Source organism: Sceloporus occidentalis, unplaced genomic scaffold (genome assembly GCF_023333645.1).
Source record: "Sceloporus occidentalis isolate IW3139 unplaced genomic scaffold, rSceOcc1.0.p SCAF_1, whole genome shotgun sequence".
Classification (NCBI taxonomy): Eukaryota; Metazoa; Chordata; class Lepidosauria; order Squamata; family Phrynosomatidae; genus Sceloporus; species Sceloporus occidentalis.
This window is the reverse complement of record NW_028316981.1, coordinates 190,745,789-190,763,566: the sequence shown is the minus strand read 5'-3', so window position 1 is coordinate 190,763,566 and position 17,778 is coordinate 190,745,789. Positions and strand designations below refer to the sequence as shown.

General features: G+C 40.8%; 2 protein-coding genes and 1 long non-coding RNA gene across 3 annotated transcripts in view; 2 read left to right on the top strand and 1 right to left on the bottom strand.

Annotated features, from left to right (window-relative positions):
• Positions 1-17,778, bottom strand: part of LOC149323146 (uncharacterized) — a 35,769-nt gene that overhangs the window by 384 nt on the left and 17,607 nt on the right. The window contains exon 2 of the long non-coding RNA XR_016280068.1: positions 4,733-4,823. This is a non-coding gene — a long non-coding RNA (uncharacterized LOC149323146). The remainder of the gene's footprint in view (positions 1-4,732; positions 4,824-17,778) is intronic.
• On the top strand, positions 1,846-7,881 carry LOC149323148 (interferon beta-like). Its single transcript, XM_089510051.1, has 3 exons — positions 1,846-2,949; positions 4,938-5,090; positions 7,405-7,881. The coding sequence occupies exons 1-3, from the start codon at positions 2,277-2,279 to the stop codon at positions 7,470-7,472; spliced, it is 894 nt and encodes a 297-aa protein (XP_089366177.1). The 5' UTR covers positions 1,846-2,276; the 3' UTR covers positions 7,473-7,881.
• Positions 9,704-10,297, top strand: LOC149323147 (interferon beta-like). The gene has a single exon (XM_089499135.1). The coding sequence runs from the start codon at positions 9,704-9,706 to the stop codon at positions 10,295-10,297; it is 594 nt and encodes a 197-aa protein (XP_089355261.1).

Here is a 17,778-nt window from a genome sequence, read left to right as displayed (position 1 = left end):
CTCCTTGACCTTAGGATCACAAGATTTACAGTTCCCACACTACAGTTCCCAGAATTCCTTAGCACTGAGTAATAGCAGTTAAAGTGGTAACAAACCAGATTATTTCTGCCATGTAGATGCAATCATTGAGCCCTTCCAGAAATAGTAAAGGCCACCTGCCTGTATCTTGTGCACACTTACACATGAGCAAACTGAATGAGTGCATGGAGGAAACTTCTATGTATACATTGTGCTTGTAAAAGTCTTCATATTTAATAATGTTTCAAACATAATACACTGGAAAAGTAATTTTCATTTCCCTTGCAAGTACTTGAAGGTGGGCAAAATTAGCAACAACATAATGGCCAACATTCAACCCCACAACCTTAAAAACAGTTCTAGAGGCCCTGTCTACAAGTTGAAGGAATGTCCTGTAGGGGAGGGAAACTTACAACAGATCTCCAGTCCAGTGGCGTTACTAGGGTGGGTGCAGGGGGTGCGGATTGTACTGGGTGACCCCCTAAAAGGGTGGTGTCACCACAGAAGAGGGGGGTGACACCCAGTTGGTCCCCCGCCCCTGACAGGTCTCTTTGGGCCCATTAGGGTGCCCCTTGGGGCTGCACAGGTGCTGCTCTGAGCCTCGGAGGGGGGTCTCCAGGCCTTGGGGGGCCTCTGGCTCAAGTGGGGAGTGGGTGGCCATTTCTCTGGCCCGCACAGTGTTTTCCCCAGCCCGTGCGGTTGTTTCCCTGCCCACATGGCCATTTGCCCAGCCCCAGAAGTCCCATCGGAAGTCCTGCCCCCCGTGGTCCCGCTGCCCGCACCGGGTGACAGCCAGTGCGGGATCCTCACTGCTGCAGCCTAGTCAGTTGTTAATGTTCTGTGTAACAAATGAGAATAAGTCTGGCATGGATTCCCCCAAATCTCCTTTTTTTTTTTTTTTGTTCATGTTGCAGCAAACATCAGACTATACATTCCACCAGTTCAGATTGCTAGGGAGGGCAAAGCAGGCTTTATCAGACCACTGACTTGAAAGTAGATTGGATTGTTTTTTAAAAGGCTGAATACTAAAATAAAAATAACATCTGCAAATGAATTCAGACCCCAAGTTAGAGCAGAGGTTTTTGCCTTTGATTTTAACTTTTGTATTCAGCCATAGGGGTGAGCAACACCTGTTTGCCAGGTATACACTACAACATTTTGTACCCCCTGCTTCTCTATTAGTAAAGGTTTACATCTGGGTTGGCCAGTTCTGGAAAATACCACATGGATTGGTTTAGAAAGAGGACTGAAACCAGATGTCAGCTGGCTGGTAGCCACATTGAGGGATTAATGCAACTTGACACTATCATGGCTCTGTCCTATGAAATCCTGACATTTGTAGTTTGTAATAGCATGAGAGAGAAGACTAAATAGCTCACAAAACTAGGAATCCCAGAATTCCATACCATTGAGCCATGGCTGTTAAAGCAGTATCCAACTGCATTAATTCTATAGTGTAGATGCAGCCTTTGTCATTAATTTCCAATAGTTCTAAGTGGTGCGTGTGAATGCTTCAGTTTCAAGGCTAAATCCAGAGTTAGTTCCCACTAGGACATCATTTGAACTTCTATAAGTGCTGACATACAAAATTTCCATTGATTTAATAGGGCTTCTCTGTCAGGGACCTAGGCCTTGGTTTATCCATGTTTTAAAAACCTGGCACTTTGGACACTCTACCTAATTAGGTATTCAAATACTAGAATAAATGACCGGCAGAATATCTACATGTGTTCAGTTAAATGTCTGCATGCTGTTCCCATGGATACAATTGTCTGTCCATAGGATTCTCTTTGCAAGATCCGGAACTCTTCTTTTCTAACCCTCTCAGTTGCATGGAGAGTGTCTTCCAGTATCAATGTTACTGGCTTGGGAATGAGAAGAAAGATCAACTAGAAAGATCAACTAGAACATTCCTATTACCTCAGAAACAAAACCATCCCACTACCAAAGAGTCAAGTGAGTTATATTTGAACCAACCATTTGTGCTTCATTGCTGGAACCCTTGAGGAGCAGTTCGACTTGTTCAACCTGGATCAGGCAATGACTAATGTCCCTGTTTAATTTCGGCTACAGATTAAAATATTCCAATGGTTTATCATTTTTATTGGATCAAACTAATTTGAAAAGACCAGTGCTGAGAGGCAAGGGAATCTGATTACCACTATCTTAAGGTTGGTTCACCAAATAGCATTTTATCTGAGAAAAGTAAAAGTAAAACTGGACTCAAAACTGGAGGGAGAAAATTTTCCAGTTCCTGAATGGTGAAAAGGAAAGACATGGTTCAAAGATGCAACCAACACCAAGGGATCTGCCCCAAGAATCCACCTTCCAGGTTCTGCACTGCGGCAAATATCTATATTCCTTCCATCGCTGTCATGATCACAAAGAGTTGCCTTCTGCACTTCTGCCTCATGATGTTCTTCTTCGTTGAAATTTTGTCTGAAGGCTGCGGTGATCTTCACAACAAACTACAAGAAGCCAATAAGGCGAACTTGGAACTTCTGAACACTAAAATGGGATCAACCATTCCCTTACAATGTGTAGATGATGTGATCAACTTCTCATCCAATCCCAATGAAGAGAATCTCCCAAGCATTTATGAATTCGAGGAACAGAATGCCACAGTGGCCATAGATGAAATCCTCCAACAGATACTTTACCTCTTCAATCAAAACCATTCCAAATTGTCCTGGGATGAGAACTCCATTACCATTTTCAAGGTTGGAGTGGAGCAGGAAATTGGGAAGTTGACACCATGCTTGAATGAAAGGATGGATGAGCTGAGAGGGAAAGTGAAAAGATACTTTGAACGAGTCAATGACCTCCTGAAAAATAAGGACTACAGCCTGTGTGCCTGGGAGATCGTCCAGATGGAAGTCAGACAGTGCTTGATAGTGATTGATCAACTCATCACAAGGCTCCCAAAGGAAGGTACTCTGCATTTGCAGAAACCATGCTTTTATTTAAAACTGAACAAGAAAGGGCATCCTTGATCTGTTCAAGGACCCCATTTCTTTGACTTTTAGGATCTCTACCCCAGAACCCAGCTTGTAAGTGGGGTAGGGATTATGCCCAAGGGGGAAATGTGAGGCACCTGCAAAAAGGGGTGGAGTGGGATGGTCAAAGTCAAGCCCTCTCTGTGGCATTCTCCTTGCTGTGTTGGCTCAGCAACATACCTTCCTGTAAATTTCAAAAATGAAAACCAGGACACATCAGAGTGTGGTCAGGCAACAAGAGCAGAAAACTACTGTTTTAAGTACATGAAATTTATGTACTAAGTTATGGAAACCTGGAGGGCAAGGGGAGGGGGGGAGCAAACACTCCTATGCTGAAGGGGGACATTCTACCCCTTTCTCTTCTTTCCCTTGAGATAATTGAGTGCAGAACTATTGTAGCACATTCATCTCATTTTGCAGCAACTAAAGTAAACTGAGGACAAAGGAGGAGAAGTCAAAAAAGTGGGAAGAGAAGAGAAAAAAGGGGACACTTTAAAAGCAGTTGAGAAAGTGGGATGGCAGAGGATAGTCTGGGACTATCCTTGCCAAACAGGGATATTTGAAAGATATTCAACAATATTTCCTTCACTGTTGAGCTTGAGAGATGGTCATGCTTTTGAAAGTGGATGAACTAATATGTAGGTCAGAAAGCAGCATCACCTTGTATCATTTTAAAAGGGGGTTTGGAGTGGCTGGGTCAGGGAAAGGGAGCAGCAAGTCACTCTGCCACCTCCTTACAGGATGATTTAAGGTTTAACTCCCTCCCACCCATCCACATACACAATGTCTCACATATTGCATTTTAAAAAGGAAACTTTAAAAGAGAAAATGGAACAAATCTCTGAGAGAAAACAAGAACTACAAAACAGCAAAAAGGAGAGAGGGATTTGAAAGGTTGCCAAGAGCTGGTTAGTGAAAGCGGTGTTCAACCATCTAGTGGAAGCAAGAAATTCTGTTTCACATAGTTATTCCTGCTACACTGTTTCATACCATTTTTGCAGCCCTAGCTTAAAAATCCTGGGATTTTTAGTTTTCTAGTGGTGTAGATTTTCTTTAGCAGGGAATTCTAAATTGCTCACCATACTACAGATCCCAGGACATATAAGGTAGTATCAGACTGTTGTAACTGGGTGGTGTAGATATATTCTGTATGAAAAACTGACTCTGTTGTTTGGTCACTATGAATGGAAGGAAGATGAATATTGCTCAGCCTGATAGTGCCTGATGCAACAAGAATCAATAACTTTCCATAAAATAGTAAGTACAGCCTGTGTGCCGGGATGATGGTCAAAGGGAAAGCTGATCCCTGGCTGTATCTGCACTGCAGAATTAATGCTGTATGACACCGCTTTAACTGCCATAGCTCAATGCTATGGGGTTCTAGGATTTGTAGTTTTGTAAATTACTTAGCCTTCTCTGTCAGAGAGCTCTGGTGCCAAAAACAAACTACAAATCCCAAGATTCCTTAAGATGGAGCCATGATAGTTAATGTGGTGTCAAACTGAACTAATTCTGCAGTGTGACAGCAGCTTAAGTTTTGTCTTATTCAACCACCTCATCAAGAGAGTCATTACACAACCCCCACTCCTGAGAAATTTTACTACTCATATTAAATCTGGTTTTGGCTTCCTTCAGAATGCACCAAATCCTCTTTAAGTTCAGCTCAGTATTTCACAGTTGGCAAATCTTTATTTCCAATGAACTGAAAGTTAACTCACCGACCTCCTTTCTGAATGAAGAAGGAGAAGAGGAGTTTTTGGTGACAGTAGCAGAAGTCTTCCAGACCCAAAACAGAAGCATCAATGACCACTAGAAGTAATGGGAATAAGAAAAGACATCCGGTTGTTAAGGGCAAGAGGGAAGGAGGTGAATGCATGAATCCAGAGGTACTAAGAAAGCTAAAATATTGATTTAACCTTGCAGCTCCTGTTATAGTAGTGGAGGTGAATGACAAAGATGAAGATACAGATACAGATACAGATACAGAAGAAAAGAAAGAACCTGAGACCCCAGGACCATGTACTCCTCAAGGAAACTCAAATGCAGAGCCCAAACAGGATACACAGCCAGCGATAAGTGAGTATTTTATGATATTCCTCTTACATTTTCAGTATTACATCTCAAGAGTATTCCTCTTATGTCTTAAGAGGATCTTTCTGGGCCACAACAGCCACCAGGAGAACAGGATGTGGAGCATGGAAGCTCATGAGATTCTGCTGTTTCTATATGTATTCTGTGACCATGTATAACACAAAGGGAATAATGACTGTCAGGGAGAATTTCTGCATGGTAAAAAACAGTGATGGATATAAACATAAGACAATAATAATAACAATGGATTGCCATATTGAGAGAATATTGGCAACATCAAACAATTTATATATGACAGACATCTGGATAGCATCCATTTCAACTCCAAAGTCGTCTTCGGATTACAATGAATATGCACAAAAACTAATTCTGATAGGCCTTTATCCCATGGAAATAAAAATATAACCTATTAATTCCACAAGAGCACATATTTTACAAGCAGAGCTATTACAAATAATTAGTACAGTACAGTAAATGGAGAGGAAGAAACTAAAGGAAATGACCAAACATGGGCGATATGTCTCACTATGGTTGTAACTACACTGCAGAAATAATGCTGTTTGATACTGCTTTAATTATCATGGCTCAATGCTATAGAATTTTGGGATTTGTAGTTTTGTGAGATATTTAGCCTTAAGGTGATATAAAACTGCATTATTTCTGCAGTGCAGATGCAGCCATATACAATGAATACTACAGAAAATAGCAATACTGACCAGTAATACCAAATAAACCTGTAGTTGCATATAGCCTGGCATTTAGTCAGCCTACTAGCTTATCTCATAGAGAAGGGACCTGTAAAGGTGGGATATAAATAAAATAAAATAAAAGAGAAATATAAGGTATTACACTTAGGACAAAAAAAATTGAAATGCACAGATATAGGATTGGGGACATCTGACTTGACAACAGTAGATGTGAAAGGGATCTTGGAGTCCTAATAGACCACAAATTGAACACGAGTCAACAGTGTGATGTGGCAGCTAAAAGGGGCAATGTAATTCTGAGCTGCATCAATAGAAGTACAATGTCTAGATCAAGGGAAGTAATAATGCCACTCTATTCCACTTTGGTCAGGCCTCACCTGGAATACTGTGTTCAGTTCTGGGCACCAACATTCCAAAAGGCTGTTGAGAAGCTGAAGCGTGTTCAGAGGAGGACGACCAAAGTGGTGAAAGGTCTGGAAACCATCCCCTATGAGGAGTGACTTAGGGAGCTGGGTATGTTTAGCCTGGAGAAGAGAAGGTTAAGAGGTGATATGATAACCCTGTTTAAATATTTGATGTCATATTTGGGAAGGAGCAGGCTTGTTCTCTGCTGCTCCAGAGAACAGGACCTGGAACAATGGATGCAAGCTACAGGAAAAGAGATTCCACTTCAGCATTAGGAGGAATGTCCTGACAGTAAAAGCTGTTCAACAGTGGAATACACTCCCTCAGAGAGTGGTAGAGTCTCCTTCTTTGGATGTCTTTAAACAGAGGCTGGATGGCCATCTGTCTGGGATGCTTTGATTGTGTGTTCCTGCATGGCAGGGGGTTGGACTGGATGGCTCTTGAAGTCTCTACCAGCTCTATGATCTAGGTACAGGGACTCTGTGTGTGTGTGTGTGCCTTCAAGATGCCTATCAACTTATGGTGACTCCATGAATGTCATAGGGTTTACTTAGGCAAGAAATACTCAGAGATGGTTTTGCCAGTTCTTTCCTCTGAAATATCCAAGTTATCACCAGTGGTGGGCAATCAGTGCTGTAAGTTATCAAATAAATCTCCAGTTATAAATAGCCCAGCAATTTCATATGGTTTTCCTGTTATTCTGTATTCGTTTTTATCCCCATTATTTGAATATTGGTTTCTTGGTCTAGCTATAACTCTTTATATATTTTGATTATATATTACTTAGATACCCACAATTTGCACATTTGGTGCCATATGTACCTTGCATCATATAGGTCAATGTTTTATATTTTCAGAGGCATCTGTCTCAGAAGCCTTTATGCTTATGATGAAGAATGTTTGATCAGAGAAACTGGCCAGAATCCAAACAGATCCTTACACTGAGAGAAGAAAGACAAAAATCTCTCTCACAATCTGCTCTGGAGGGCTAGGAAACTCTCCAGAGCTTCAAATGGATTGGGGTGGAGCAGAGGATTGAGGTGAGGGAAAAGGTGAAGTGAAGAAATCATCTCACCTGAGATTTGCTAAGAGGCTCCTTCCACCAGCACAAAGACCCAGTTGGATCCTGGCCAGCAAAGTTTTCAAACTATAGAAAGAAGGTTCACCAGTTTTCTATTCCTTTCCAGATTTGCCTGCAGTCATAGATACTGTGCTCGAAGCACAACGGCAACAGCTGAATGATGTAGCAACTTGAAAGCAGCAACCCCATCATTCAGCTTTCACTGGGGTTCTTCCCGTGACACAGTTCTCAAAAGCAAAGCAACTGCTTTCTATTTCACCTGTTACTAAATTGTTTCACTAAGTTTAAAATACTGTAGTCAAATTCGGAAATATGCAGTGCTACACTGAAGCCCTCGACAGAAAATTCAAGACCAAAAGGAATAAAATGAAATAAAATATATTGAAGAAAGACGAAAGATACGATCAAGCCTGAAGATTCTCTTTTAATATTTTTTGCAAAACCTCTTGAGGTTTATGCTGAATCCCAAATTTGTACTGAATATTGCCAGCATGGTCACTCCCTCAGAGTTGTCAGCTGTGAGGCTGCAACCATTTAAGCCTCCAAAACAGAATATAATTGATTCCAAGGGCCTATGTCTGTCAAAAGGGCTATAAGCTTTATTCATATTGCCAGTCAACTTGAACAAGTGTAGTTGTTTATTGTCTTTATTTAATCTCATATATTTTCTGTCATTCTTTCAATATTGCTTTGCTTGACTTTCAAATATGTCTTTCTATTAAAAACTTCTCAAAATATATGCAGTTCTCTGACTTTGGTGGATTTTAATAACAAGGAGATGATCACATGGAAAGAAAAGAAAGCATTCCTCCAACTTCTCCAAAATCACTCCAGCTTAATCAGAAGGGCATTCCTTACACTGACCTCTTCCTTTTTGCACTGTGGAAAGGCCAGATTGGGGCCACGATGTGCAGTTGCCATGGCCCTGATCTGGCAAAGAAGGAAGTGGCTGCAGGGAAAGGTTAACCCCCTCCCCCAGCTTCATCCAGCCAGGTCTCAGTAATACAAGCCAGGTTGATATGCTCATAAAGGATCAAGTCCTGGATCAAGAATGTTTTCCCATTCACCAACCTGTCATTGAGCAGCAGCATTTTCAGCTCAGAGGGGGTGGTGTGAGGTGGGGTGGAGAGTGAGCCGTTGCCAAAGCTATTAAGATTACTTGAAGTAGGGGACAGTTTGGGGGGTAACGGACAGTTCGAGGAATAACAAACACCCTACGGCTTTCCCCTCCACCCTGATAATCAGACTATCTCCCCATGCCTATCTTACTTTGCCCATCGTTGTTATAATGGCTGCTCCCTGGGCTGCTTACCTTCCCTCTCTGTGTAAAAGATTTTCTTTTGCCAGGAGGCAAATTATTTAAACAGCTACCTAACCCTCTCCAATGATGCACTCTTTCTCATACCAGCCAAGGTGACTGGCCCTCGCTGCAGCCCCCAAGTGGCTCTCTTAAAAGGGCACCCCTCACTTTGGTGTCACCCTTTGCAAGCATAGGACAGCAGCCACTCAGATTTATCCTCTTGCAAAGGGGACAGGTGGTCCTCTGGCTTAATAGCCAGGAGCTTGCTGAATACCAGAAGCCAGGTTCCGGGGGGTGGGGGGGGTGGGGTGCAGGTATCTGGAACAGGCATCAATCCTCCAGGAGAGATACAGAGCAGCAAGCAGGCAGACAGGCAGGAGACTTTTCCTGGAGTAATGGAGGTGATGGTGCTCCTCTCCCTCCCCTGTGTGGAATCCACATTGGGAAGCCAAAACCAAGTATCACTGTCTTGTCTTCATTGTAACATGAGAAATTCCAACAATTTGGATGATGTGGATCTGATGAAATCAATTTGAAAATCTGAGAAATGCTAATTATAACTATCCACAAAAAATGCTGTTACCTTTGGTCAGATTTTTTGGCAAACAGAAAATAACACAAATAGGGAGATGATTTTGTTTTGTTTTTTAAAAAGCTGTTTTCTAGGTTTTTCTATTTTTGTTTCATAAAAATGTATTGTTGTGGCAAGAGAAAAATGGAAATGTAAGAGGAAAATAAAACCCTCATGTGAGAGTAGGGGAATTTCAACAAACACAGAAGCAGAAACCTAACCTGAACATTTTAAATACAAAAGTTTTGGCTGAAGGATGGCACAATAATAATAGCTCCCTAAAACAAAAAAGGTTAATTTTTCAAACACTACAGTACACTTTTGAGATGTAAGAGAAAAGAGGAACTATCCTGTGTAGTTTCCCATTGATCTGAAAATAATCTAAACAGAAAGGGGCAAAGGAAAGCATCATTTTCTGAGTGTTTAAATACAAAGTCATGGCTGAAGGATGGCACACACTCCAGGGCATCTTGCAGGAGAACCCATCTTCCACTTTCTGCACTCCAGAAGAAACCACCCTCCTGCACCTCCACCATGCTCACCAAAGGCTGGCTTTTGCACATTGCTCTTGCAATGATCCTGGTCATTGAAGCTTCATCTCAGGACTGTGGCCAACTGCTCACTAGGCTACGGGAAGCCAACCAGGCCCACCTGGAGCTTCTGAACAGCAAAATGGGGTCCACCATTTCCACATGCTCTGCTGATGATCTAATCAGCTACTCTCCCAAGGAGGACCTCCCCACCAATATTGGTGTCTCTGAGGACGAAAATGCCAAGGCAGCCATTCAAGAAGCCCTCCAGCAAACAGGCCACATCTTCAGGCAGAACTATACTGCATTGGCTTGGGATGAGGATTCCATAAGCGCTTTCCGTGCTGGACTGGATCAGCTAAGTGAGAACCTGAAGAGCTGCTTGAGTGCATCTCCAAGGAGTCAGAGAACTCAGCTCACCAGGCTGAAAGTGAAAAGATACTTCCGAAGCCTGAGTGACCTCCTGAAAGAGAAAGCGTACAGCCGGTGCGCCTGGGAGATTGTCCAGACCCAAGTCAAGCAATGTTTTCTCTGGATTGAGATGATCATCCGACCGATCCTAAATGAAGGTACTGTGTATATTTTGAAAGATACTTAGAATAAGTTGGGAGGAAGTGAGGGAGGAATGATTTCCCCAGCTTTCAAGTGTGGCTTCTTAAACTACAGTCACTCAACAGAAAATTTAGCTCTTCGTATCAAGGTTGTTTTTATTGCTCATATTGTATTATTAATTGACTATTTTAATGGTTAATCTGTTCAATTTATGTTTTAGGGGAGGGAGGGAATAACTAGAATATTGGGGTTTGTATGAATACTTTTAATTTTGAGCTGCCTCAATGGTCTTTTTGACAGAGACATGGGGTAAAAATAACGTTTATTACTATTATTATTATTATTATTATTATGTATCTCAAAAATTAGCACAAAACTCAGAAGAGTATATAGATTTGCCTCAGTATTATCCTATAAACAAAATGTAAGACATTACACTCTAATGTGGCAGATTTCACGTGTAAGAGTTTTCTTGGCAAATTGCATTGACACTTTCTGGGTTCTTTGGTGGATAACTGTGTCTCTTTCCTTAGTAATATTAGAACAGTAAACAAGATAGTGGAGAAGTGTGAGCTTTGGACTCTGGAGATCAAGGTTCAGTTCCCCGCTCAGCCATATAAACCCACTGGGTATCCTTGGGCAAGTGACACTCTTTCAGCTTCAGAGGATGGCAATGGCAACCCCCTCCCCAAGACACTTACCAAGAAAACCCCTTTATAAGGTCACCATAAGTCAGAAATGAATTGAAGGCAAACAATAACAACAATAACAACAAAACAAAATTGTTGTTTTAATCACGTTTTCGTATAGATCAGATCAGTTTGACTAGATAACGTTGGATAAAACTGAATAGTAAGTCCAGTATATGTTTAAAAGTGATCATAAATGCAATGCGCCCATTGTTTTCTTATTTAAACATTTTGCAAACTCCTTCAAATGCCTATTATTAAATCTAATCAAACCCCTACAAAGTAATTAATTTTCCATGTTATTGACAGAAAAAATAGCTTCCCTGATAGTTGAAATAACAATGAAAATTAATAAAAATTCTAACTGATTTTCTTCATCCTTGCAGCCTGAAGTCTCTGGTGACTGAAACTGCAACTAGAAGAGATCGCTACAAGCATTCTGCTTTCACTGGATTTCTCCAATATCTAGAAAACAAGACAGCTGCTCTTTTATGTTTCACTTCATCTGCTACTAAATACTTTCCCTGAGTTACATGGTGACACATAGCTTTGAAATGTGAACAGCAAATCCATTACAGAGGAACCAAGAAGAGAAAAGAATCAAGAAAGACCCCCAAGAAACTGTCAAGCCATGGATTCACCAACATTTATTCCACTACCTGCAAATTATTTCAGTGGATGTATGCTCCTTCCATTGATGCCAGTATCACCTATCATCACCTTCTATCAGCACAGCCACATTCCCCTCACCTGTTTTGTACCCTTTGGACCACCACTCTACCATCATTAGCAGAAAAAGAAGGGGAATCACTGCTCCTGGAAGTTCCCCAGAGTAGTTGTTTCTCTTGCAGGGTGAATCTACGCTGTAGAAATAATGCCGTTTGACACCGCTTTAAGTGCTGTAGCTCCATCCTATAGAATCCTGGATTTGTAGTTTGATTTCTCTCCCAAGACTACCAGTGCCTCACAAAACTACAAATTCCAGAATTTTGTAGGATGGAGCCATAGCAGTTAAAATGGTGTCAAACTGCATTCCATGTACACGCACATGCGCGCACACACACACACGTACACACACAGTGCAGATGCCCCTTAAATCATGTGGCCTTGCTTTACTAATGAAAATAGATAGATAGATAGATAGATAGATAGATAGATAGATAGATAGATAGATAAACAGACAGACAACTATGACTAGATATATAGATAGATTTAGAAAATAAAAACACACCTATATTATGGGAGAATGTGGAGTCCACAGGGAGATAACACTTTGCTATGCTATTCATGTTTTAGAAAAAGGAGTATTTATATTGCTGTTCAGTTCAGCCTATTTATTTATTTATTTATTTATTTAGTATTCACTTATATTTATTTGTTTTTAATGTTATTTTGTACAATTTTTGTAATGTATTTTTAACTCACATGCTTTTCTTTCTTTTTTTAATGTTTATTAAAAACAGCAACCTCAACCCATTTCGTATTATTTTACGTATTTGAATAATACAAAGGCTGGGGGAAAGTTTGTTGTGACAACTCTAAATCCTATTGTTTAATCATGACTAGAGTAGAGCCATTGAATCAATTGTACTTATCTATGTGAGGACTTACCATTCAGCCACTGGTTGCATGGGTCTCCCCTAGTTGGTATCAAACTGCTATAACTGTACAATGTGGAAGCCTGTTATTTCTGCACTGCACTCATATCACAGGAACCATTTTCTTGGTTAAAGACAAAGTGCGGTGAATTGCCTTTCTTAAAAGCTTCAGAAATGTCAATTCACACCTCAAATAGTTTGCAGGATGTCCTGCATTGTTTAAATAAAGATAAACCAAATTTTCAAACTCTGGAATGGACTTGCAGCCATTTCTGTTTGTGGGGTGCGGAGTCTGAGAGAGTTTAGTGAATTTTTGGCATTCCTCTGATGAGTTTTAGTAGAAGAACAACCCCCTAACCCACCACAGTTGCTATCCCTGCTATAAAGATTTAATTAGAAGTAATTATACTGGAAATATACAGGATAACTCCATTTCAGAAATACAAGCCTTTAACAGTTCAGAAATGTTTTGTTCAGCAAGGAGTACATCATTATTGTCAGGACTCAGGGATCTTTCCCAATTACACCAGTATACTGAGAGTTCAAACAATTCACCCATTACAAAAGGCTTCACCCTTTTCATCAGCAATTCATTACATATTCTTTCCCCAGATCTGGCACTCCCTTATTTTCCTTCTATACCTAGCTACGGATTCCCACAAGAACAACCTTGGTAACTGGCAACTCATACTTCTTTACCACTCATTTGCTCATTGTCCCAGGATGGTCCAGATACACAATCTTTATGTCTCCTAGCTTCACCAATAGGATAGCATAACCCATCATCCAACAGTGACACACATATGTTCAAACACAGCATGACAGGACGGTGTTTGGACCATTATGCTGACACAGTGGGGCTTCCTTCCCAGTAAGCATGTATAAGGGTGGGGTTTGCCTTCTCAGCAACTTCATGTTAAAAGTTTCCTTTTAAATTTTAATTATTGGCTTTCCTGAAGGTGCAAACCAACCCAATACCCAACACCTCAGCCACGTGTTTGTTTTACATCAAAGAAAAAAAAATCTTTTGACCAAGTTCTAAGCTTAAGGAACCCATATGTTGTATCATCTGACCATGCATCTGGTAAATGAGGATTTTTAAAAAGAGGACATTTTGGAAAAGCACAAAATGCACCTCTTAATTATTCTTCATCAGATGAAGAATGTGGTTTTCCTCTCCATAAATCTACAGAGGTATCCCCCAATTTTTGACAGTCTGATTTTCAGTGACCCTCTGTTTTGACAGTAATCAGCATGACTTCTCTGCTCCGCTCTGCTCTGCTCTGTCCATCCTGCTCCTCTCAAAATCTCACCCAATCAGAAATGTCCTTGTTAAAAAAGAGGTGGATCATTGTGAGCTCTATCCAGGTATATTTCATTCAGAAGCTTTTATTTTCCTTATTCCGCCAGAACCTCCATCCATCCTTTGTTCCTCCTCTTCTCTCATGCTATGCATTCTAACCACCACATCAGTTCCTTGTACTTATAGCAGCCTCACTGCCACCAGCAGACATGTTAAAGATTGGCTTCCAAATTTCAACAGTTTCTAATTTCAACAGTGCTCTGGTCTCTATCCTGTCAAATAACATGTAACTATTTTTTATCCTTCTTCCTTAGACACAAAGGAAGAAGAGTAAAAAATAGTTATGGACTTACGGAGTGGAGAACTGTATTCTTCAGATCTTCAACTAGATGTGGCACCACTCATGAAAGCATCCCATCCAGACTGGTGATACCACAACTATGACTAGAAGCAATCCTTCCATTAAAAAGAGTAAGCTTGATGGAGGGGTTGATTAGGAGATGAGGGGCATCAGGGGACAAAAGACCCCCTCTCTGTTAGGTCACTATCCTGATCAGGTCCCCCATTTGTTGCTGTTAACTGCTTTTGAGGTTTTATCAACTTCTTTATAAATGACTAGGCTGAGAGAAAAGAATGATCTGTGGACAGGGAAACCTTTTCAAAAACATGTCCTAGATTTCAGCCTTCTGTTCAGGAGGAATTCCATAATGTTTTCCATTTTATGCATGACTAAGAAACATGCATTTATATTTATATTAGAGTTTTTAGCTTTTTATTTTGTTATGTCCTGCACATTTTTAATGTCTTACGTTTTGTGGAGCTTTGTCCTCCTTTACGGTTAGGACATCTGGTCATCCTGTCTAGACAACATCAAATTGGAAGGGGTTGCTAATACCTTGGTAGACAAAACTAGAATTTTAAATCCACCTGAGTGGATTAAGAAAATGAATTTCAACCAGGATAAATGCAAAATGCTACATCATGGCAGAGATTAAAGACTGTTGACATTGGCTTGACAGCAATATATCAGGAAAAGGGTCTCACAGCTCTTCCACACTGCAGAAATAAAGTAGTTTGACACCACTTTAACTGTCATGGCTCAGTCTTGTGGAATTCTGGATTCTGAAGTTTTGTGATTTATAATAATAACTTTATTACAGCCATTTGGCCAGCACTTTGTGATTTAGCCTTCTCTGTCAGAGAGCTCTGGTGCCACAACAAACTACAAATCTCAGGATTCTGTAGGACAGAGTCATGGCAGTTAAAGTGATGTCAAACTGCTTTATTTCTGCAGTATAGTTGACTACAAGCTAACCAGTCAATAGTATGATGCAATAGCAAAAAAAGACAAAGCAGTTCTAGGCTAAATCAACAGAAGCGTGGTATCAAGATGAAAAGAAGTAATGATACCTGTCTTCTGCTTTGGTTTCATTTCACTCCAAGTACTTTGCTCAGTTCTAGGCATCACAATTTAAGAAGGATATCAATAAGATGCAATTCATACGGAGGACAGAAATAGCAAAGAAACTGAAACTTAAGCCCTATAAACAACAGTTGAAAGAGCAGGGTAAATCTAGAGATGAGAAGATTTATTAGTGATCTAATAACGATCTTTAAATATCTGATAGGCTGTTGGAAGGTGGCATGAGGACCAGAACAAATGGATTAAAATTATGAGCAAAGAGATTTCAACTAAACTTTAGAGAGAGCTTCCTGATGGTAAGAGCTGTTTGACAGTGGGACAAACTACCCTGAATGTAAGTTTTTAAACAGAGAGGTTGGAGGCTTTTGAACAAAAGTTAGATGGTCATCTGTCAGAGATGTTTTAGCTGTGGATTCCTGCCCTGGCAGTGGGTTGGATTAAACTACAGTTGTAGTCTCTTCCAATTCTACAGTTCTACAGCCCTATGAGTCTATAAGAAATCAATTGCATGTAACTAGTTCTATCCAAGATCTGGCACCCTCAAGATAAGGAACAATTCATATTCAGAAACCATTTTAGAGTACATCTTTCTCATGCTGGATTTTATCCTGCTGTTAACTTTAGTAAAAGAGCTTTGATTTTTGTTTCTCAGTGAAAAACCAAAAAAACCAAAATACTGAATTCCCTCAAAAGGTGGAATTTCCACAGTGCCAGCCTGGCAATTAGAAAATGAAAGAGAAAAAGGCTAAACCACAGATTGACAAGATGACAAAAACACTGAAACCACCAGGAAGTAAACAGAGTTTATGACATCTAACTTGAATTTAGTGAAATGCCTTCCAGCAGACGGTTGATGACTTTATTTTGAAAGCAATTTTGTATGAGCCACCTTAAAAAGCAAGGCATTTATTGAGACCATAGGAATGTGGACAGGCCACTCTCTTGAAGGATCGTCTGCTAATTATAATCTTTGTTTGTCAGCACACAGAAATCTCATGTTATTGATTGGGCTCATTCCAGATTTTGTTCAAGACTAGAATTTGTTCCATTGCACTTCTAATGGAGGGCTGGTTTTAGAAGAGATTGGCAATCCATTGCTGTTGGACAGATGTAGAAAACCTCTGACACTCGAGATGGTTGGAATATCCAGCTAACATAGCCATGGGTAAAGGGATGTGAAAACTGTAATCCCAAACACAGCTCTAAAAGAACTACTTTGTTGAACTACAGTTCCTCAATTCCTCTGTCGTTGGAGATTATCACATGCCTTTTTCTCCCAACCCAGGCACTGGCTGGGTATGGGTTTAAACTGTTTAAAAACTGCTGTTATTGCATGCCTCCATGCCCAGCTCGGAAGCATCACTTAACCAATCCAGACTTCTCCCAGACTTTGGAAGTCCAGATTGGGTATGTGATGCCTCCGGGATGGGCATGATGGAGTGCAATAATATCTGTTTTTAAACAGTTTAAGACCATGCCCAGTTCAGGAGAAAAAGATGAGCCATAATCTCTCTGGTTGAAAAATACTGGGAGCTGTAACCCAGAAAGGGATTCTCCCAAGCTCTCATCGCAAGCAGCAGGTGGGTCAAAAGCTATCCAAGCCTCTTGTACACCTTTCCACAATGAGTTGGAAGAGTCACAATGACCCTAAGTGTATTCCATGAGAGCTAGGACTGACAGTCCTATTCCAACCCAGCTCTGATACAGAAGCAAGTGTGATTGTTTTGTATCAGAGTCAAAACTTGGAAAAGTTACTTTTTTGTACTGCAAGTGCCAGAATCACCAAAGCTGCATGGCCAGAACATCAGTGATAAGCCTGTCTGTTATATCCATTTTAGCTACTTCTTGTTAGATTTTGTGCCACATCTGCCTCACTTTAAAAAATTTGCAGGGAAGGAGAGATACAGACAAATTCTTCATCAATTTCTTCATTCAGTTTTCATACTATAAAGAAATTTCATTACTATAAAGGATACTATAAAGAAAGGAGGGAGAGGAGCAGGGAGAAAAGAAGACAGAATCACTTCCTAATGCCTTTTGGACATTATCAAATGAGCCTTGTTTTCACTGCAATTGTATTAGTACACTTGGCCTTTGGTATCCATGTGGTATCTGTTCCTGACCTTCCTGTGTTTAAAAAAATCCACAGATGCTCAGGTTCCGTTGTCCCAAGGGTGGCGTGTGCACATGAGTGTGCCTCCACTGGGGACAAAGGGACTGAAGTCCTCTTGTTCCTAATGGCAACACAGCCACATACACATGCCTGGGGACAAGGGGGGCTGTCCCTAATAGCAGTGCAGCCAAGTGCATGGGCCACCATTGGGGACAGCGTGGGGTTGCTGTCAGTATATATTCAAATACCCGGTTGGCAAGTCTGAGGACACCAAGGGCTGATTGTAAAAGGAAACAGGTACATACTGGTTTGAGAGCGTTCCTTATTGCACATCCCAGGATGACTGGGGCTGTTCCTGCCATCTATGGTCCCTTGCTTTCTCTTCTGCACTCCTCCTTAAC

Excerpts from the sequence above, each read along its gene's own strand:
- LOC149323148 (XM_089510051.1), top strand. The coding sequence starts at position 2,277 with ATGGTGAAAAGGAAAGACATGGTTCAAAGATGCAACCAACACCAAGGG. Across the intron at positions 2,950-4,937 it reads CACAAGGCTCCCAAAGGAAG|CTCCTGTTATAGTAGTGGAG; the intron begins GTACTCTGCATT and ends TTAACCTTGCAG. Across the intron at positions 5,091-7,404 it reads GGATACACAGCCAGCGATAA|ATTTGCCTGCAGTCATAGAT; the intron begins GTGAGTATTTTA and ends ATTCCTTTCCAG.
- LOC149323147 (XM_089499135.1), top strand. The coding sequence starts at position 9,704 with ATGCTCACCAAAGGCTGGCTTTTGCACATTGCTCTTGCAATGATCCTG.